This window comes from Astyanax mexicanus, chromosome 7 (genome assembly GCF_023375975.1).
Source record: "Astyanax mexicanus isolate ESR-SI-001 chromosome 7, AstMex3_surface, whole genome shotgun sequence".
NCBI classification, from domain to species: Eukaryota; Metazoa; Chordata; class Actinopteri; order Characiformes; family Acestrorhamphidae; genus Astyanax; species Astyanax mexicanus.
Window position 1 is genome coordinate 28,767,022 of NC_064414.1, and position 23,186 is coordinate 28,790,207.

The window sequence follows — 23,186 nt, forward strand, 5'->3', positions numbered from 1 at the left end:
TATTACTTTACACCTCTGTGTGTTACACACACAGTGATCTATTTTAAGCGTTTTTTTTTCTTTTATTGTTGATGATTATGGCTTACAGCCAATGTAAACCCGAAAATCAGTGTCTCCGAAAATTAGAATATTATAGAAGACCAATTAATACTTTTGGCAGTTTGGTCAGTGTGCCAAGTCCGGCTGGAAAATGAAATCCACATCTCGATAAAAGTTGTCAGCAGAGGGAAGCATGAAGTGCTGTAAAATTTTTGGGGAAAATTAAATATCAATTCAGGGAATTAAAATAAACAAACCTTTAAAATTGATAAGTCTCTGTGAAATACTTCCATAAAATATAGAAATAAATTAACTTTTCACTGATATATAATTTTTTAGATTTTGAGCACTAGTATATGAAAGTTAACCTAAAAATATTTATGTAATTATTACTTCATCATTTTACAATAGAAGCATTATTGTATCATTCTCCTGATCTGCTAAAAAAGGAGTTAAAAGTGGTTAAAACAGTTTTGGCACAGAACAGGTGTCTCAGTCAACCTGGGAAAATCAATGATCAGTGAAGGTGTGCGAGTCTGATTAGACTCGGGTCAGGTTTGTTCTGTTCAGCTTGTGCAGATTTCCCTTGAGAGATGGTGCCAAACCTCCAGCACTAACCCCCCCCCCCCCCCCCTCTCTTTCTTTACTCCACTCTGTTCTTGCTTACCGTATCAGGAGCCCTAAAGCTGCACCCCGGCCTAACTTACGGAGCCTCCAAAAGCAGTACAGTATTTCATTCCCTGTTCAGGCCGTGTGCGTGAGCTGGCAGTAGAAACTAGTGATTTAGCATACCGCGATCCCCCCCCTGATCTGTCTGCTTTTGACATTGAGGTATTCTCTGCAGAGAAAAGAAGAAAATTCTCTACATTAATGTCAGTATCATGCTCTTTGATATATTCCCTGTGAAAGGCCCAGCATGAAGCTCTAAATTTTGTGCTGCCGTTGCAGATCTTTGGACGGACTTTTACTGCTTCTGGTAGTTTATTCCTCACAGATGGACACTGAGTGTGTTTATATGTTACCGTATTTTTCAGACTTTAAGGCAGACTTAAAAAAATCGTTAGTGCACCCTATAATCCGGTGCACCTTATGTAAAAGTTCTACAGAAGTGCAGGGTTATAAGGGTGAGTTTTCAGTGAAGTTTCTCCAGCACTAAGGCTGGGTGCAACAGCATTAGCATTAGCTGCTAACCACAGCGCTAGCTCTTTTGCCGTATAGAGGTGAGTATATTGGACTGTAGGCTGCGTGTTTGATGTGTTAAAAAAAGCTACGTGTGACGAACCGCTAGCTGAGAGCATCTGGGTTACCAGAACACTTAGAGTTCCTCAGTCTACTGCTATCAGGTGGCATTTACATCCTGCTAGCGCTGAGGTTAGCGACTAATACTAATGCTGCTGCACCCAGCCTTAGTGCTGGAGAAACTTCACTAAAAACTCATCCTTAGACAAAATATTGGAAATTTTAAGCTTACTGTAAATAAACATAAGCAGTTTACTCACCCAAATAAACAGTTTTTAAAAGAAAAATCTGTGTAGATTGAACATCCAGCACTTGTTTGATTTATTAGTCATATGATTAGTAGCATACTCTGATTTCTTATGAATCAGATTTCGTATAAAATGTATTGAAAATATATTTCTGAATATTGAAAGTGTTAAAACAAGTATATATAAAAATAAATATGCTTCAACCAACTATTTGGATGAGGTGCCACCAAAAATAAACAATGACTTCATTAAAAATGCACTGTTTAGTATGAGGTGTAACAATCTGATTTAGAATCGGATAAAGAATAATTGTATTTCTCAGTCCATATATACTTTTAACCAGAGTATTCTCAGTTAGTACATGCATAAAAACAGACAATGATAACAGAAATAAGCAAAAATATGTCAAAATAAGTGAGCAGGGATTACCAGAGCAATAGCAAAATGGTAACAGAATAATGTATAATAATCTTCTTCTTCTACCTGATGTATGTGTAAATTTCTGTCATTATGTTAAAAAAGCTACAGCATGAAGTTTGGGTTTAACATGATGTTTAAGTCGCATTATTCTGTGAGATCATTGGCTAGTTGCAAAGCAAAAATCCTGTTATTGCCTCACTCGTGTAAACATGAGTTTTTCCCTCTATTGTCTGTTCTCGTAAACATGTTGATTAAATTATAGACAAATTCCGATGTTTCACAGTAATCAGATAATTAAGTCCATGTAAACATACTCACTGAACACAACTAAGAAGCTTTAGTAGAAGTAAAAGTGGAATCAGCGATGGGTCATTAGATTCAGTTTATGTGGTTAGTTTTAGTTAATAGTCAAGATTAAGAATAATCAACATAAATTAGAATGAAGATAGACTGGATAGAAGATCTTCACCTAGATCTTCAGTGGGCTAAGCGCTGCCACTATGATCAAGAGATTGCTGGTTCAAATCCTGTTCATGTAGCTTGCCATCGGCCCACGGAGCCCTGAGAGAGAACAATTTGCCTTGCATTCTCTGGGTGGGTAGATGTGCTCTTTCCTCTCATCACTCTTAAGGGTGATGTTGATCAGCACTAAGCATCTGTGAGCTGATGTATCAGAACCAAGTCGCTGCACTTTCCTCTGAGCGCGCTGTGATGCGACTCAGCAATGCTGCATCATCAGCAGTTCGAAAAGAGGCGCTTGCGGACTTCACATGTTTTGGAGGAGGCATGTGCTAGTCTTCACCTTCCTGGTGTTGAAGCATCGCTAGTAATAAGGCGAGTCTTAATGAGTGGGTTGGGTAATTGGCTCTGTAAAAGAGGGATAAAAATGGGATTAAATTAGGAATAAAATTATATAAAAAAAGACTATAGTTCTAAATTGCATTATAAATGAAAATGAGAAGGTAGGATGGAGGTATAATCGGTAAGTTGGAGGTGTATTAAGCAGAGCTCCTCATTTTTAAGCATCTTGTGTTTGGTTCTAGAGTCTGTTCTCCTGTTCTGTCTGCCCCGTAGCTACAGCAGTGCGCTTGGCATACATTTACAGAATGTAGAACATTCCAGAATCATATCGTATGTGCACAGAAATGACAGATTGTTTAGAGCAATAGTCATTTTGTGATGCTTCACAGAACACTCCCTCATACGATTGATTCTGACGTAGATATTCTGTTCATTCATGACAGTGAATTGCTTTTTACTCCCTCTTGAAGCCTGGTAAATGTTTATATAAGGGCCGCTTTCCTGAACAAGAGCCTATTCAAAGACCTCCTTTACACAGAGTCACTACATGCATGTTCTTGAGTATCAGATTGTAACCGGATAAGGCCAAACCACATCAAAATTTAAGGCTTATTTATGATGTATACCAATCTGACCACTCAAATCATGTCCGAGATGCATTTGAGCTGCACCAAAATGAACATTTCTGTCCAAAACCAGAAGTGAATACCATGTGTCACCATTGCATAAATGAAATAGCCTAATGCATTTTGCCCTGCTTTTTAAAGAAAATGCACATACAAAACAACTATTTATAAATATTTATTAAAGACCCATCATTTTTTAAATCCTAGCAGACATACCCACACAATCAAGTGTTTCTGCTGCAGCGGTGACCATAATTATTTCTACGGCTGCTTCAGATTGTTCTGAAATGTCATGTAGTTGCAATTACAATCCCTGCAGATGGGCTGTTAAATTAAAAACAAGGGAGGCAGACACACGGGCTGTTTTTCTGTGCTGGATTCCCTGTGTGAGCTCAGTCTTCACATTGCACTGTTGCTATAGGGAGCCCTGCCGTCTGTTTTCAGCTTCAGACTTCTTTGACGTCTGTTTGGCTTAGTTTTGTGTCTTGGAATTCAGTAAAGTGTCGTCGCTGCTGAAAGAAATCTAGAATCTGGAAACGTTGCAAAATGACTAAATTATGTGACTTAATTAGTCATTGTTCTGTATAAATATTAAGTCTTTTTCACTTATTTTGTTTGGCCCAAATATTCAGTGCATCCCTAATTGAGTCACTTTAAAACACTATAAACATATCTGTCTTTTGGAGATGTAATAAAGAACTGAAACTCCTCCTATTATAACCAAAACACCAGTAAAAAGTACTATGCAACAGACAACAGTCAGACTTAGGGTATACTTACACTAGGCAGTCTGTGCCATGCCCGGATATAGTTACCCCGCCCAAAGCATGGCTCGATTAAGTAGTGTGATTGCTCCAAACCATGCCTGGGCACGGTACACTAAACCGTGCCCTGGTCCATTGGAAGTGCGAGTGCACGTTAAGTCGCTATGTATGTAACCGTGACTTTTGGCACATATTTTTAACTAAATTAAAGGGGATTATCTTTACTTTTATCAAGAAGATGCGCTCACAAAAGAGGGTGCTGTTCATGGCGAGGTGTTGAATTCAGCACAACACCGGCGAACCCACCAAGCAGTAGTGAGTAATAGCATAAGCATGCTCGGGCACGGATTGTTTAAATGCAGTGTGAGTGCAGGCCAGCAGGGAAGTGGGGACGGGGCAGAACCGTGCTTCAGCACGATAAAACCGAACCGTGCCTAGTGTGAATACGCTCTAAGCATGAAGGCACATTGTTAAAATCATATCAGGATACAGTCCAGATTCTAATCACATGAAGTGACCCGGTGTAAACAGGGTATAAGAAGCATTTTAGTGCCAGTAGTAAATCTCTTAGATCCCAGAAACTGGCCCAGAAATTGGTTATGTAGCTGTTTTTGTCAACTCTCAGGAACTCAGCAATTTCACTTTAGAATCCATGTTTGTGTGATATGATTCCGATAATAACACATATCTCCTATGTTTCTTCTAGGGATACTTGAATGGCCTTTCTGGACCAAGCTTGTGGTGGTGGCCATTGGCTTCACCGGCGGACTGGTGTTCATGTATGTACAATGCAAAGTCTACATTCAGCTGTGGAGGAGACTCAAGGCTTACAACAGAGTGATATATGTGCAAAACCGCCCAGAGACCTGTAAAAAGATGATTTTCGAGAAACCTGCACTTATGGAGCCAAGCCTGGACAATAAAGAGGCTCTGGGGCCGGCACAGTCAGACACAAACTCTTCCCAGTACACAGAGACAGAGGACTACAGCATGGAGATACTGCATGTGTGACGCAGCCTGTCCACAGTGCCCCCATCCCCACCGCCCTTCTACGGGACCAGAAGATGCTTTGCCTCCTCCAGGCCACAGGTGGCACCGCGCAGCACTGGACAGAGTGACTGAGACGGGACTTCTGTTGTTTAGGTGTTACTTTCTCTTCGTTCGTCTGTTCTGTTCCTGTAAGTTGTTGGCTAAACCATTACGGATCGGTGTGCGCCAGAACCGACTACTGCCATTGTACTGCTGTCTTGTGAGATATGAAAAATCCACCAGTCGAGCTGTGAGCGTGTGTGTATGTGCGTGCATCAGCACTCGCTGTGTGAGTATGTGTCTCCGCGCCGGTTCTAATGGAGTTCCTTAACGATGCATTCGAGCACTTTTTTTAGTTCCCTGTTCTAAGGATCCCCCGTTTTAATAACATACATACATTTCTCTTTATACATGTGGTGAGATATGACAAAAGAAAAAAAAAAACAAGCTTGAAATTTTGAAACCGTTTCTCACATTTTATATGAAGACATTTGTATTCCCACACGACCTTCGAACGGACAAAATGGAATTTGGAGGAGTTATGAGGGACACGGGCGTATTTTAGAAATTATTATCATTATTCCATGTTTTCTGACTTCAGTCAGTGTCAGATGAACGGGTTGATTAGCCTTTACTCTTTATTTTCTTCTGTCTGTTTTATTTGATCTGTAATTTATTCTGTGTATGAAACTGAATCAAAGCAAACTTAATTGAATTCATCTTCATCCTTCTACAAAGGGCTCGATTAACTAAAGGCGTATGCACATGTTGAAAGTCTTAGCACTAGCAGATACATTGACAGTAACATGCTGTATCTTGTGATTGACTCTCTCTATATATATATATACATATATATAAATATATATATATATATATGTGCCAGTCAAATGCGATGCTGCTGTTTTTGTTCAAGCTAAAAACGTTGCAAAGACTAAAGACTTTAGTAAATCAGCCCTTCAGTGTACCCTCCGAGGACTCTAGAATGTAGACTACTTTTAAAACTACTTTTAAAGCTACCACCCTGGGGAGGTATTCCTTGTAGCAACAATCAGACTTTCCAAGTGAGTCATGTTTTTATGCTTGAATAAAACTTTATATTCAGTCTTTATTCTGACCATCTTCATTCATAGTAAAATGTGTCCTTTGAGAAAATTCTACTCATTTGTATACCACATTTTTTGTTGTTTTTTTGTGTTATTGAAGATCCATTATATCTATGGAAGAGTCATTTTAAGGATGTTGCTCAAACAGAAACTTGTATCTCCAAAATAGAAACTTTGCAGAGGAAGAAATACGTCTTTACTTTCAATGGAACTTTCAAAGGGCACTTTGAATTCTTCAGAAAATAACCCACTCTTTTCATACATGTGGAGTCTTAGTAATGTCCATGCTCCTTCAGAAAGTTACGGGTTGTTGTCCATGTATAAGGGTTGAATTCTTTTTGGAGCATTTCAAAATTCATGCTAATTTCTCCATTGAAAACAGTGAAAAAAGGGCAAGCTTTAGAGATGCAAGATTTTTGTGTGACAGCGACTGTTTCCTTTCACGTGGTATAATAGCTTCAAATAACACACTTTAATATTTTATAATTTAATCATTTTGTCATTCTTCTTCATCCTCTGTGGGTTATTTCATTTTGTTTCATCACGCCGGTTCATCATGCAGCTGTTGCAGGTGTTTTGAGGACACGATTGTGACCTTCCTCAGAAATTAGGTTAAATTAATCTACTTTGCAAAATCTGCACTTCCTGTTGACTCGTTTGAATGGTTTTTAAAAGAGTTGCAGAGCTGATTTCCCACAGCAGTGCTTTCCTGTTCTAATTTTCATCATTACACTGTGTTTTTAATGGGTCATATTGATGGGACATCTTGTACTGGGGTCAGATATTGTATAAGTCTCTTGACAAATTTCTTTCATTCTGATTTTCACACGCAGGAAATGTGTTTTTTTTTTTTTTTAAATATCACACTTTTTTCTCCCCAGCAATATGAAGATTTTATAATAAACAATGTGGGTCAGCCGTTGAAAGTGCAGTGGAAAGTGTACTCCTGCCATCTAGTGACAAAAGACATATTGTACCTTATTCATGTCACAGAGATTGTTTTAATGTACCATAACTACTGACCAAAAGGAGAAACGCAGACACAGATTGTTGATGGGTGCATCTTACTGGCTGCCCCCTGTTTTTTTTTTTTTTTGCTTTTTTATCAATACATTTTTTAAAGATTTCTTAATTTTGCTGGATTTACTAGTAGTGGCCCAGCATAACCTTATAAAAAACATATATATATAGTTACCATTTTATGCAGTTGACACTACATATTAACAGGTTTGATTTTGCACAGGCAGTAAAATGTGTGTATTTGCATCCAAATGAACAAATCCTCTTGAGCAAATGAGGTTGTGTTAGGTTTGAGGTCTGAGGATTGTGTTGAGTTTTGCTTCATGCTGAATGTGGGAATGCCCTTTATAAATCTTGCACGCCCAAATGAGCTGAGTTTAGTTTGACTGCAGCCTCTTTTTACGTTCTGGGAGAATTGACTTTTACGCAGTAAATGATGATTAGTGTACAGATGGATTTATAGGAGCTGGCTCCTTTAACTTTACAGCGGTGTGGGACCCTGAGCAGTAATTGAAACAAGTTCAAACTGTGATACTGTTTAATTTCCTCTTAGTTTTTGCTGATTAAAGCCCCATATTGGAAATGTCTACAGTGCGACTGTGCTGCCCTCTTGGCCTTGTGGGGATTAGCCTCCACTGATTTGCTGCACTGCGTCCTGTTTGTTCCGCTTTGACCTGTTTTAAAGTGCAGTCAGTAATGGTATTGTTGGTCTCTAGACTCTTGACTCCTTGTAGTATCATGCCTGTAGTTGAGTTCCGACTGTCATCTAACTGACTGGTCTTTTTTTGTTAACGTACGCCCAAACCGATTCAGAAATGCTTAGAAAGTGTTTCTTGCATTAAAACTGCGGTGCATTACTACTGAATCGACTTGAACATAGTCAACTCGACTGTTTTCTGCCCCTCCATCTTATATTCCATTTTTTCTGTGAATTTTCTTTGACTAGTAAATGTACTTTTTTGTAAAACAAAAAAAAAAATGTTTTTAATGAAATATTGATGTGTTTTGATTTGTTTGATTTCCCATATTTGAGCAAAAATATATAGACTGAAAAACAACCAAATAAAATGAAGTAAACTTCTACATTCTTGCGAATACGATGCTTGTTGTTTTTGCCAGACTCTGTGCTCCTGTTTATCAGCGGTGGTCACGTGACTCAATACTGCCTAAGCGACTAAAACTCTCACCATTGTTTCCTGGAATATCTTTCCAAATTTACAAAACCGGCCCCTACACATCACCAAGGCCTTTCACGAACACTGTGTCTCAGTAGAGAAGAAGCGGAGGAACTGAACGAGCATTTCACATTGTCGTGGCTTTCTCAGTAGCTGAAATATGGTTTTGTGAAACTGAAAAGACTGTAATTTACATGTATAGTTTTGTATTTTATGTATCTTTATAATTTTCTCTCAGTATTATCCCACTTTTAGGAGGTTGACTTTAAGTTTCTTAATTGAGATGTAAGTGACTTTGTTGTGTCGTGTTTTTAAGGGGAGATGAAATGGAGCAATAAAATAAAACCTTAATAAAAGTGGTCTACTTGGATTCCTCCAAAAAAAAATGTAAATTATTACGGCTTGGGCTCGTCCACACCCCGCAACATAAAAAGAGGGACACAACATGAAAATAGATTAGATTCAGATAAAAAATGATTATTTTGATTAATTTAATACAAAATATAAATACATTTAAAAATGTCTAGGGTATGAATGCAGTGTTAGTCGTAAATAAGTGGATGTGTGTTTGCGTAAGTAAATCGTCAATGTAGAGGCAAAAGAAATAAGGAGATTGAGAAGAGGAAAAAGAAAGAGAGAAATCAAGAAGCGTGGGGAGAATGAAAAAGAAACACTGCACTGACTTGCACTGGACTTAATAATATAACACAGTGGACCAACACCAGCAGATGACATGACTCTTCAAATCATCACTGACCATCAGTAAGTTTTATATTTAATTTGTAAATCAAGGGAGCAGAGTCTGGAGGAAGAGTGGAGAGACACACAGTCCGAGCTGCTTCAGGTCTCGTGTGAAATTTCCACAATCAGTGATGGTTTGAAGAGACATGTCATCTGCTGCTGTTGATCCACTGTGTTTTATCAAGTCTAAAGTCAGTGTTTTCCCGGAAAAGCTTACAGGACTTCATGCTTCCCTCGGCTGACAACTTTTATGGAGATGTGGATTTCATTTTCCAGTAGGACTTGGCTTGGTCTTATAATATAAGAAATATTTTCTGAAATACTGATTTTTGGGTTTTCATTGGCTGTAAGCCATAATCATCAACAATAAAAGAAATAAACGCTTAAAATAGATCACTCTGTGTGTGATACAACTATATTATATAAAAGTTTCACATTTTGAACTGAATTACTGAAATAAAATAAACTTTCAGTTTTTGAGATGCACTTGTAGATAGAATACAGATCAAACATGCATTTGTTCTGTATAAGTATTCCTGTTACATTACCTGGATGACTGAATTTCTTGGACATGACCATACAACTTTCAAGCAACATTGTTTGCACATGGGGTCAAATTGAAACTGTTGATTTGGAGTAGGAACTTTTTTGTTGAAATATGGCCTCTCAGTTCATGGCACTCTGACACTGTAGATAGTGACTGTAGATAGTCCTGTACTGCCACAATGTTCATATTTATGGTATGTGTGGTAACCAGTAGGTGGCATGATTTTCAAAAATGTAATTGACATTTTATTTTAAAGAAGCTAATTAAATGCTAAAGCAATTTTACTTTAAACAAGAATATTTACTGAAACAAACAGGCCTGAATGAAAAAACTAAGAAAAGCTTTTGGTCTGAAGCACATGTACAGAATTTCATGTATTAACAAACATTCAATCTTTTTCCCCCCAATGATTTAATACATTTCTCAAAATGTAAATAATTGTTACCAATATTCAATCAAATCAAATATTCTAATCAGTTTGCAAAACACTTAAATGACAACAGACTAGTGTGAATTAGTCTTTTAAACAGTGTCTCAAATCACCTGCATAAATGAGATAGATATAATGAATGAGAGAGATAAAGATTACAATCTTTTTGAAAACTGATTCTAAAACTGCTTTTCAGCACAAAAAACGTCAATGGACGTTAATGTAGAAAGTTATCCAAGTATTCCTGGAGTGTTTTTATTGGTCCTTTAATCATGATTTTTTGATACAATATAAATAACATAAGTACATATGTCAAAAAGTGAAAAATATTTATATAACAATTGCATAAAAGTGAAGACATTTGGATTAGACAGTGAATGGTGTTTTGTTGATGTATTTATACAACCCTTTTTTAAATACTTCATCAAGCTTTTTCATTTAAACAGAACATTTCTCTGTTTGGTGATAAAGCATCTTAATCTAATGTTTATTTTACATTGATTTTTTAATGGAAAAAATCTACCTAACATAAAAAAAGAGTGATTCTCAAACACAACCAACCGATACTGCATCTACCATCACATCATGTGCTTCTGTTCTTCAACCTGCTACTACTACTCAGTAGCATCTGAAGCATGCCAGTTCACACCAGCATTCATCCATCATCAATCAATGCAAATCTAATTGTTTCTCTGCCTCATCGCAACCTGTTTACAGCATCACTGAGATAGCACCGCTGGAGCTCTGCCCAGAATGTTTAACAACACCTGAATGAAGAAAGGATGAGCTCTGCCAAGGCCGTTTCATTTCTATGCTTTTGAGATGTGCAGGAGGAGTATGTGGCACTGATAGCTCTTTTCACTATTGTAGACTGTATATGAATTTCTGTGCTCAGATTCAACGGCCTTTAAACTGCATACTAAAGGCAGTCCGCAAGCCTTTATTCAAACAAAAAAATATCCTTTAAAGAAAAAAATATCTTCATATGAAATTTGACCTTCTACAGTCAAATATACAAAAGAAATGTCCCCAAAATTTAATGACCATCTTTGGTCTACAGTTAACTTTTACAGATTAATCAGTGTCCAGCCTGACCTACACAGATATGTGAAACCTGTAAATACATAGATTGATATATTGGAAGGCCAAATACTTGGCCTTCCAATATATAGATTATGCTGCAACAGGAACGGATCATAAACTTGCAATGTGTTTTTGGAGGCTGCTGCACTCAAACAATAATGTGTATTAAATACAAAAAGATCTGAAAAATTTTTTTTTTTACTTTAACCCATTCGGGGATCTAAATTTTAGTATGTGAATCATATATGTTTTGTTATACTATTTTTTTATATTACATATCTAATGAATAATTGGAAATGTACCATATTTTTGCAATATAAGGTGTACCATATTGTAAGGCACACTATAAATGAACATCTATTTTCTGGTCTATTTTCATACATAAAATACACTGGATTATAATTCTTTAAAAAAAAAACTTTTTCTTTCAAAGTCAAACGAGCGCTGGATTTTAATCTACACAGAAAACTGTTTATTAGGGTGAGTAAAGCACTTCCGTTTATTTACAGTAAGCTTAGATTTCCAATATTTTCAACAGTCAGCAGCAGCGCTAACCGTGGTTAGCAGCGTGCAGCACTAATAAATGCCAACAGACAGAGCCACACTGAGGAACCCTGAGTGTTCTGGTGAGCCAGGGTCCCACGTAGCTTGTTTTAACACGGTAAACACTCAGATTACAGTCTGATATACTCACCTCTGAATGGTGAAAAAGCTAGAACCTGTCTGACAACATAAAGCAGCTAAAAGATCTCACAAAGCAGTACATTATGCGCCAATCAAATGAAATTCAAAAACAGATGAGAAAATAAAGTCATGATCATCTATCAGTTTGGAAAAGGTTACAAAGTCATTTCTAAAGCTGCTTTGCTGCTTCAGGGTCTACATAACTTGCTGTAATAGATGAAACCAGGAATTCTGCTGTTTACCAGACAATTCTGAAGGAGAATACCTGGCCATCTGTTTGCGACCTTAAGCTCAGGTGCACATGGGTACTGCAGCAGGACAACGATCCAAAGCACACAAACAAGTCCACATCTACATGGCTTAAAAACAAAATTACTGTTTTGGAGTGGCCTAGTCAAAGTCTGGTTGAGATGCTGTAACATGATCTTAAACAGGTCGTTCGTGTTTAAAAACCCTCCCATGTGGCTGAATTAAAACAATTCTGCAAAGACGGCCAAAATTCCTCCACAGAGATGTAAAATTCCACATTGCAAGTTATTTATGAAGCTAGATAGCAGTAGTTGCAGCCAAGGGTTTCACAACCAAATTATTCGATTTAGGGGCAAACATTTTTTCACACAGGGCTAGATTGGTTAGGGCATGTTTTTTTTTTACTTAAATAAAGTGATTATTTAAAAACGGCTTTTTAAAAATATTTATTCAGGTTATCTTTGTCCAATATTAGAAGTTTGTCTAATGTGGATAAACAGGAGTACAGCGAGCACTGATGATTACATGACTAGTGAAGCCCTGTCTAATCAGAGCTCTATTGTGGTTGCTCCAGTAGTGCTAAAACATTTGTAAGCTTTCACTGTAACATGACAGTAATTAAGACTGACAGCTGGGTAATTTTGTATGCTCAGACATGCAGTGAGGCCATGAGCACCATCAGCCACAGGAGGACGTGATGTTAAATCTAACTGTCACATACTGACCTCCAGTGGCAACACAGAGGACAGAGGGCTGCATAAGCAACCCATAACGTGACATGACAGTTTCAAGTACATATGACTAATATAATACACACCGGACTACAGGAGAGACATCTGTAAAAGGAATTAGTCCAAACTGATTTAAATAAAAATATATTTTATATAAAATCTTTTTGGAAATTTTTCACCACCAAATTGTGTTGCAGAGGCAAATATTAATAAAATATGAAACACGAAATTGACTCAATATCATGTGTAACACCAAACTTCACACATGGACTATGTGGACTTGGAAAAACATGATGTGATGTCCTAATAGAGAGAATATATAGATTACTCCAAAGATGTTTAAAGTGTTGTTTAAAAATACAGCTCTGGAAACAAAAATAAGAGAATACTTCAGTTTCTGAATCGGTTTCTCTGATTTTGCTATTTATAGATATATGTTTGAGTAAAATGAACATTGTTATTTTATTCTATAACATTCCAAATAAAAATATTGTCAGTTTGAGCATTTATTGGCAGAAAATAAGAAATGGTTGCAATAACAAAAAATGCAGATCTTTTAGATCTCAAATAATGCAAAGAAAACAAGTTCATATTCATAAAGTTTTAAGAGTTCAGAAATCAATATTTGGTGGAATAACCCTGGTTTATTCACAGTTTTCATGCATCTTGGCATGTTCTCCTCCACTAGTCTTTCACACTGCTTTTGGAAAACTTTATACCTCTCTTGGTGCAAAAATTCAAGCAGTTTATCTTGGTTTGATGGCTTGTGATTATCTATCTTCCTCTTGATTATATTCAAGAGGTTTTCAATTGGTAAAACTCAAGAACGTATCATTTTTAAGTGGTCTCTTATTTTTTTCCAGAGCTGTATAGATTTCCTACTGATTATTTAAGAGGTTTATTTAAGCCTTTATCGGGTATTTGTATTCATACTAAGTAGATTTTTTTTTAAGTTTGCATGAACATTACTTGTTAGATTAATGTAACATATTGTAACTAAATGAACAAAAAAAAGGAATGTCTTTTTCAAATAATTTGTAAAATGTAATGAATGACAATTAAGCAGCTGTTGTCACATCAGTTGCATTCACAAATCCAATTATGATGAATGTATTTGTATTTGCTGAAGGCTTTAACTTACAACAGAAAGACAAAAATGAACGCAAGCAAATCGACAGAATGAAACCAAAACCAAACACATAAATCACTAACATAGAGAACAATACATAAGAAGGAATACAAATACTCTGAATGAGCAATGAAATCAATTTAATCAGAGATGTTTGGGAACAATGAACATTTTAGGCATAAGAACCTAGAATGTCTGTGAAGCTAGTTTTGGGGCCACTTTGGCTGCAGTTTCAGCATTAACCTGATTTTTCAAATCATTATTTCAGTTTGATTTTCAAAATGGAATAACTGAGATTGTACATCTTTACATACAGACCCTGCCAGAGATCACATCTGAAAATAAAAAAAATAATACTAAGTAATACTTCATGTTTAAGTTGTTACATCAGAACTACAAATATTTAAATCGTAAATGAGAATCTCTCATATATTTTAAAAATTATGTTTTTAGAATATCGCCCAGATCTAGTCACAGCACACATAAATATTATTTTTTTTATCTAATTTGTGTTTAATTCTATCGTTTTCCCCCCCTAAATACATTCTAAATACGTTACATTATATTGCACCATACTATTCACATGCTCACGTTGGAGGTCGACTTTTATTTTGAAACCTGTCAGCTCGTTTACAAAATAAAGGTCGCTGGTGTGGCCTTCTCGAGGAAAAATAAATATTAAAATGTAACATTTTAACTTGTGAAATGATGTGAATAAATCAGTATGAGTTTAAATAAATCGCTGTAGTGAGGTGTGGGGGTGGATAAGTTGTAATGTGCTGAACGGGCTGTGTGGTGTGTTGTGTATTGTGTTTACGGACAGGCGGCGCTGAGCGGTCAGACCGCTCTGGGTCCTGCGGCTGTAAAGGGTCGGATCTCGCCGCAGTACAGTCTCCTTCAGTTCGCCCTCCAGCCGGTGCGCTTCACCACAGACAGCAGCGTCGGGGAGAAGTTGATTAAACTTGTTTAAGTTGATCGCCAGACCAATATATTAACAGGTAAGACCTGGTAACGATGTGAACCTCCTCATATCTGTATTAGAGGTTCTTCTGACTTTTTACAGGCGGGTTTTAGCACTTTATTAGCGCCTGGAGGCTAACAGTAGAGGCTAGGTTAGCATGCTGGCTGGGAGGGAGAGAGAGAGAGAGAGAGAGAGAGCGCTGAGTGACAGCAGTGGGCTTGGCGTGGCCGGATCACACTGAGAGCCGGTTATGTAATAAAAGTGTCGGATGTTGCTCTGTTATGAGGCCGGGCTGAGTCTGACAACGCTTCTCTGAGTTAGTTGGGTATTTTAACTGCGATAAAAGAAGGGCGGCGGGTGCAGCTCGTAGCTTTAACTAGCCGCAGTGTGAGTGCACTGACCGGCGTGTGGGCTAGCTAACGTTAGCTAACTGCTCAGAATCCATCCGAGAATCCACCCATCTGTCTGTCTGACCGCTTCATAAGTCACAGCAGAGTTGTGATATCAGCTAATTTAGCTGACTGACTATCTGCTTAACATTTTCTATGTGTAATTGTGTTAAGCTAGATCTGCACTACATGAGAATTCTCTGAATAAGGATTCTGGAGAGTTAGCTAGAAAGCTAGTCCTGAGTGACTAGCTAGTCTCAGCTCATGTTCCCTAAATATAACTTAGCGTTAGCTAGCTAATATGCTACCTTGTAGCTTTCTGTTTAATTAGATAGGTAGCTAGCTGTATTTAATGTGTTACTTTTAACTTATATAACCTAGCATTACTAATGATAGTTTTAAATGCTGTGTGTTTTTTGCCGGTATTATTGATTCTGCTTATTGTGTCATTGTGGACCCCCACACCCTCCTCTCTGTTTCTGACCCCAGGCACTGTCTGACCAAGAAGGCCTCCACCTTTAACCTTCCACATATACTGTCCCTATAGTGTGGTTCATTTTCGTTTTGACCTTATTTAAAGCTGTTGTGTTTTTTTTATTTATATCTCCTTACTAATAATGTGACATACTTCTTACAGTTACATCTTGCAGTGCCTTCTCAGGTTCAACTGTGCTATAGGCGTGGATGGTATGGCATCTCAATATGTAGATCAGTCAATGCTGACTTCTGCTATCCCTCCTGCCCTGCCTCTAAACCCATACATCACCCCTGCCAAACTACCCTTCCCATTTTGCCCATTTAACCTTCTTCAAATTTGAGCTGAGGGAGGAGTCCGCAAAAAAAAAAAAAACAGGGGGTTAAGTGCCCCTTTAACTCTGATTTAGAACCTCCTCAGATAGATGCGAACTCATGAGTCATGTTTAAAAGGAATTCCTCCTGCACACATACAAGACATCAAGATACACATGAAGGACAAAGTCGCTCTGAACCTAAAATGTAAACATCTTTACAAACGCACAGCATTACACGCATTTCCAGTTCAGTTTGCTCGACTGGTAGTTTGACATAGCTCTTCTCTTGCTCCTCCTCTTTTGGCTAAGATAGCTGTATGATTCTTAACGACACTACGCTGCTGGTGTTTAGATTGAGAGGAAAGCTCCTAAATTAGCTCTTAACATGAATAGACCTGGATCTCCCACTGTGATAGATTATTGTGCAGTGAGTCAGTGCACAGAAGCCTATTGGAACATGGTCACTTCCTCCTCCTCCTCTTTCTCCTAGTGACTCAGAAAGGTGGGGCCTGCTGTCAGGTCAGATTAGCTCAGCCGACTGTGTGTGAAACATACAGGGCCAGTTATCAGACTGCTAACACTGCGTCTGAACTCCAAATTATGGCACACTAGCCATTTAGACACACCCATTTTCACGAGACTTGTGACTTTTCATGAATTCTGCTTTTAGGAAAACTGCCAGTTGAGATATTTTAGTTGTGTGCTGTATAAGTGCACTTGTTCCCCCCCCCCCCCCATTTTCTTTAACATCTGGTGGATCTGATTTACTTGCCTGTTTTGTGCTTTTGCAGATATAATGGCTGTTCCCCCATGCTACGCTGATCTTGGAAAATCCGCCAAGGACATTTTCAACAAAGGATATGGTAAGGTGTTAAATAAGGTTTTATAATTTTAAAGTATAATTGTGTTCATAGTAAATTGTGTTTTAATTAGTTTATGTCTTTGTTTTCTTTAAGGTTTTGGTCTGGTGAAGCTTGATGTCAAGACAAAATCCTCCAGTGGAGTGGTAAGTGCTTTATTATCAACAGTTTGGTAATTCTAGTTCTAAATGAAACTTTTTTTAAAAATGTATTTAACAACTTTTCTATGAACATTTTTAGCATTAAGATTATTTGCTCAGTTCAAATGAATCTGTGGTGTGAATTTGTTTTTCTTTTGCTCGTCCCTCGACAGGAGTTCAAGACTTCTGGGTCCTCTAATACTGACACCAGCAAAGTGGTGGGCAGCCTGGAAACCAAATACAAGAGGTCTGAGTATGGCCTGACCTTTACGGAGAAGTGGAACACTGACAACACTCTGGGAACAGAGATCACCATTGAAGATCAGGTATGGCATCAGGGAAATAACAGATACTCAGCTTCTCTGTGGTTCAGACCAACCTTTTTTTTTATTGTACTTCATGCTGTTTGTTCTCCATGTTCATAGATTGCAAAGGGGCTGAAGCTGACTTTCGATACGACCTTCTCACCAAACACAGGGTAGGTTGCTTGTGCTGCTGAAACTTTTCTATGCTTTTGAGATGCTTGCTAAAAATGGTATAAGGTGAGAGTATTTTAAAGAGAGCAGAAAGGTTTTAATAGCAACTTGATATCCTGAAGCCTCTACATGTGTCTTCAACATGGAACATTTGTTGCCGGCTAGGGGGGCTTAGCAGCAGCTGTAACCTGATACCTGATTGAGCAAGAGCATGCTGCTGTGTTGACAATCGTAGTGCTGTTCTGATTTATTTTTTTGTTTTTCTTTTGTGGGTTTTGGTCACATGCAGACTAATTTAACAACTGACACCAGTTTTCTTGGAGTCATTAATCATGTCAGAATGCTAAATGTCATTGAGAAGTGTCCGGTATAGCTCAGGCTAAGCAACTGGGTCTGTGTTCTCATATGACCATCACACTGACATTGCATTCTTTGAGGTATAGCTGTGTGTCAAGGCCTTATGGTTTCATAACTGCTGTGAAAGGACGTAGTGAATGTCACTGCTTGCCACTGCAGCAGTAATTTTACAGAGCTAGCGGCTTCTATTCTGCACCGTGTAACTAAATATGTTAAAATGTAATGTCAAAAGTGTTTTGTTTTGTAGGTTTTATAAGAAATGTTTATAGAAATGTTTAATGAATACAAAGCCACCATTTTGTGACTTTTTAACAATATTTTTAAACAGTGGTCAGTTTCTAACCTATTTAAAAATGTGTGTTTATGCTGACTACAGCCACATGCTAGACCTGATTTATAGGCCAGCCGATGAAGGACCCATTATTCCTCCCAACAGCAGAGTCGGGAAATTCTTTTCCTGCAGTCTTACTAAGTGTGTTTAAATCTAGTGGGTATAGGTTTATTTTAGCATGGGGTTTGTGAGTTTATTTATTGTGCATATATTCCTGAAGATAACTACTGTTATTTCATCACATTGAGAATATTTGCAATTATATATCACAAGCAGTAGTGATCAGTAAAGTTCTAGTAATTAACATTTAGTTTAAAGTTTTGTTCTAAAGCGCTGCCACTATGAACTGGAGATCGCAGGTTCGATCTCAGGCGCCACTGGTGATGGCGATGCACAAAGGGGTGGGACAATTGGATAGCCAAATTGGGAGAAAAATGAGGGGGGAAAAAAATCAGAAATAAAGCGTTATAATTTATTTAAAAAATGTCCAGCCTTATAGAATTCGCATCTAATTTGTAACATTTGACTCTACACAGCAAGAAGAGCGGCAAAGTCAAGACCGCCTACAAACGTGAGTTTGTCAACTTGGGCTGTGACGTCGACTTCGATTTTGCCGGCCCAACTATCCATGGTGCCGCAGTGGTCGGTTACGAGGGATGGCTTGCCGGTTACCAGATGTCTTTTGACACAGCCAAGTCAAAGATGACCCAGAACAACTTTGCTGTAGGCTACAAAACAGGCGACTTCCAACTGCACACCAACGTGTAAGTACAACGTTACATTGTTGCATCTAAATGTTTAGACAGGTCGGTTTTTAAAGACTTTTTTTTTTTTAAATCTTCTCTGTTGTCTGCAGGAACGATGGCTCAGAGTTTGGAGGTTCCATCTATCAGAAAGTGAGTGATAACCTGGAGACAGCAGTGAACCTGGCTTGGACTGCGGGCAGCAATAGCACACGCTTTGGTATTGCTGCTAAGTACCAGCTGGACAAGGATGCTTCCATCAGCGTGAGTGCTTAACTCTTCATTTAGAGTGAGATGAGTAGCAACTGTGGTGTGATTTTTAAAGAATGTGCAAACCACAGCAAGTGAAATAAGTGGAATGAACTGTTGGCGCAGGAGTAGTCATTTTTGCGTAGGTAATAGCTTCTACTTATGCTTTTATTTATCGCTTTCCCACTGAATGTTTGACGTCAGTCTTTGTGTAATTCTAGCTGTCTGTTAATCATTGCTACCAGCACCTGCATTTTAAATGTTAAATGTTAACCTATCTAACCTGATTTTAGCTCAAGAGGGTTTAATATTCTGAATTAATTTATTATTATTATAATGTTTGTGATACTCAGTTGGCTATTTTTAATCACTTTTGAGCTAAGATGCTTTTCTGGAGACTTGCAGAAGATATCCTTGTGATGTTTGTGTCCATTTGAAATGGCATTTATTAAAAATTCTAATGAGATTTGTTACTTAGATATTTTGAAGCCCTCTAGAGAACAGTGTTAGAAGATTAGCAGGAATGTAATACCATCTAGAATTTAGGAATTTGTCTGAAGTATTCAGCCTAGATGGTTAAATGTCCTTCTGGTCATGCAGCCATAGCTTGTATAGTCATCTCCTTTCTCAGTTTTTTGTCCATTGTAGGTCATTGTCTTTTCAATTGAAAAAATAATATAGCTTTATGTTGCTATACATTTATACATGCATGATCAATAATATACAAACCCCCATTTAAAAACGTAATTCAGAGGTGTTAACCTTTATAAATATCTTAACTGTCCATGGCATCTTAATGTTCTGTTAGTGCTCACAATTGACTGAAATATAGATAGTAGCTTAATTGTTCCTACATAAAGAGGCTTTTATGCACTCATCAGATTGACCCACACATTACAGTGGGATGTGCTGATCTGATTGTAGTTTTAGCTGGTATTAGAAGTCAAATTTTAGTTTTTTAGAGTCGTTTCTAAACCAATGCATTTTCCAGGATAATCAGTTAAAATTTTAATTATGTAGCTACTTTTACCAATGTCTGAAAGTAAGTTTCTTACTTTTACCTTCAACTGCATGGAACACTAGTCACTATCCACAAATCCAGCGAGTTTACATCACTTTCAACGTCTGATCAAGAAAACAAAAGTCCGTTTCAACCAAATCTAAAATGTGCAACTGACCACAGAAAGAGAGAAAAAAGCTTTCTGGAGGGCAATGTAGTTGTTTGGACACAGTGAGCAGATGCATGTTCACAATGACCAGATGTATGAGTGTAGGTGGGGACCCATATCCACAAGAACAGTCTGTCAAGCACAGTGGTGGTAGCACCATGTTCCAGGCCAGTTTTGCTTTTATAGACACTGATGCTTCCCAAGAAATGTAAGGAATAATAAAATAAAATTAACGAATGAACTTGAAGCAGGCTAACCCCTAATCAACTTTACCCCTAAAGTGCTGACCTTTATCCCTTTTGAGAATATGTGGACTGTGACTGGTACTGTAGCATCTGTAGTATGCTAGATATTTGAGACGCTGGTTTAGGAGTAAGTGCACTGATTGTATTTTAAATAAATGTTCTGTTTTGATTTTGTGTATTAAACTCAAATTTTCATTTTTCTTTCAGGCCAAAGTGAACAACACTAGTCTTGTTGGTGTTGGTTACACGCAGACCCTGAGACCAGGTATGGTATTGCTCAGCTTCATTTTTAATTAGTTAAGCATACTGTAAATTTATACATGCCATACAACCTGAGTTTACATGATTAGAATGGAATGAAATGTAAGTTGTAAAAAGATTAAAAAGTTAAAATGTTTTAGCTTATGTTGGGGCATCACAAGTGATGTACAGCTGTCTAGCAGCTGATTGGGTGGGACAGTGCAAAGATAAATTGGGAGAAAAATGGGAGAAAATTAGAAAGACTGATGTTGTAGAAGATGGTTGTAGAATGTCATCAGCTAATCCAAACCTACTCTTAATGTCATATTTTTGTGCAGGTGTGAAGCTGACCCTGTCTGCCCTGGTTGATGGAAAGAGCATCAACGCTGGTGGTCACAAGCTGGGTCTGGGGCTGGAGCTGGAGGCCTAAAGCCCGGCTCTTCCTCAAATCAGGGACGAGGGAATATCAGAGGAATCTGGCCTTAAATCTGTCTCCAACATAACCAGCAGGGGAATTCTGGATGGGATGGGATGGGATGTGTTCAAAGGCTACAGCAAAAGCAATTATTTTTTTAGGAACCATTGCAGTGGTGGTTTTATTTTCCTTTCCCGCTCATGGTGCCCATTTTTGGTTTGTAGTTATTTGTTATTTCCTCATCTGAATCCAGCACTGCCATATCAGTGAAATGCTCCATTTGCAGCAGTGGGCATCTAAGCCTGCATGTTACCTCTTCAGTAAGACATTGCTTTTGGTGGTCTGGGGACAACTGATTCATCCTTTGTGTCATCTGATATTCCTTAGTCGTCTGAGAACAGCTCATGCAACCACTTAACTCAATTTTAAAGGTTATACCTGCTATTATTTAAACACCGTTACATGTCTCATGTTTTTTTTCTCTTTGTTTTACTTTTGGTTTTCCTTTTCTTTCCATACACACAAGGACATGCTTACGCCGTACTGTACCATTTTTGCTTTGTCAGCCATCAGAATTGAAACATAATGGAAGAGTACTTGAAGCTTGCCCTTGAACTGAGCAGTTTTCGGGTGGCCCAATTGGATGAATGTCTAAAGGAAAAGAATTTGCATTCAGAAAACACGGCTGGCTTTTTGTTTTCTGCACAGACGACTAGGTGAAGCTAATGGTAATGCCAAAATGGATACTCTGGATGTGGTGGTTTAGTACCTAAAGCGTTCAGTGTCGCCATCATGACCCTGACTTGCTGAGGTCGTACTTTCACGAAACCTTAGAGGTCCTTATGTGTATGTGTAAACTTTTCAATAAAGTCTTTGAACTCCACATAGTTTTTGTTGCTTTACTTACTCTCCATAGTGAGCATTTATTTAACAGGATTGGCATTTGCCCATACAAATGAGTTTTTCTTATGCTTCCATCAAAATAAATATATTTAGCTTGTAAAGTAGAGATGGCTATAATCTGTTTCCAATATTGGTATTGGGCCAAACAATTGGCAATTGGCATTTGGAATGTTTTAGGGTTGTTAATATTACTTCCTTTCAGCCAGTTTCTAGATCAGTGGCATGGTGACCGATGCTGCATATACCACAGGGATTATCTTAGGCTCTCAATGTGAACACAGTTTTTATTCTGATGCTGACACGTAATGTTTAAATGTGTGGATAGGACGTATAGGAGAAGGTTGCTTGTCAGGTTGATTAACAAAGGATGGCGTCCCATGCTTTAAAAAGAGACTCATTTTCATGTTATAAAAAAAGTTCCAAAAGTGTGACTGCTAAGAGAATCTAGTACATGATTGACGTCATACTGAGGGCTATAGGCGGCTGAGCAAAAATACCCCTTTATAGAAACTACAAACCATTTTGCATGCTCCTGGGGGTCATCTTTAACACAATTGTTTTGTGGTTGCAATGTGCACCTTAAGGATGGAAGAGGTATTAACTCTGTTCCAACTGATCCTAAAGAGAAAATTCAGCACATCGACAGCTTACAGTGGGTGGGGGGAACCAATGTTGACTCACCATTTAAGAAAAAAAGAGAATAATTTCCACTTGTGCATACATCAGCCTGGTGGCAGCGATTGGGTGAGGATTCCAGATGTTTTCCCTCATCTGGGACAGGAGGTATGTTCTTTGAGGCAGGTATACAAGATCATTCAACAGGGTAAAAGGAGAAAAAGTGTTAAGTAGTTGAGCCTGT

The 23,186-nt window shown here is 37.9% G+C and overlaps 2 protein-coding genes across 9 annotated transcripts in view; both read left to right on the forward strand.

Moving 5' to 3' along the window:
• marchf8 (membrane-associated ring finger (C3HC4) 8) overlaps window positions 1–8,374 on the forward strand; it is a 202,556-nt gene extending 194,182 nt beyond the window's left edge. For 6 of the 8 annotated variants that reach the window (XM_022684883.2, XM_022684885.2, XM_049481024.1 and 3 more), the window contains one exon: window positions 4,844–8,374. In XM_022684883.2, coding sequence (XP_022540604.1) covers window positions 4,844–5,148 — 305 coding nt within the window. In that variant the 3' untranslated portion in view covers window positions 5,149–8,374. The other 2 variants (XM_015603359.3, XM_022684884.2) reach the window with 2 other exon arrangements.
• A 6,533-nt stretch (window positions 8,375–14,907) lies between these two features.
• Window positions 14,908–22,307, forward strand: vdac2 (voltage-dependent anion channel 2). Its single transcript, XM_022684882.2, has 9 exons — window positions 14,908–15,056; window positions 16,991–17,062; window positions 17,156–17,205; window positions 17,373–17,525; window positions 17,625–17,677; window positions 18,900–19,127; window positions 19,220–19,370; window positions 20,977–21,034; window positions 21,348–22,307. The coding sequence occupies exons 2-9, from the start codon at window positions 16,996–16,998 to the stop codon at window positions 21,437–21,439; spliced, it is 852 nt and encodes a 283-aa protein (XP_022540603.1). The 5' UTR covers window positions 14,908–15,056; window positions 16,991–16,995; the 3' UTR covers window positions 21,440–22,307.
• The last annotated feature ends 879 nt before the right edge of the window (window positions 22,308–23,186 follow it).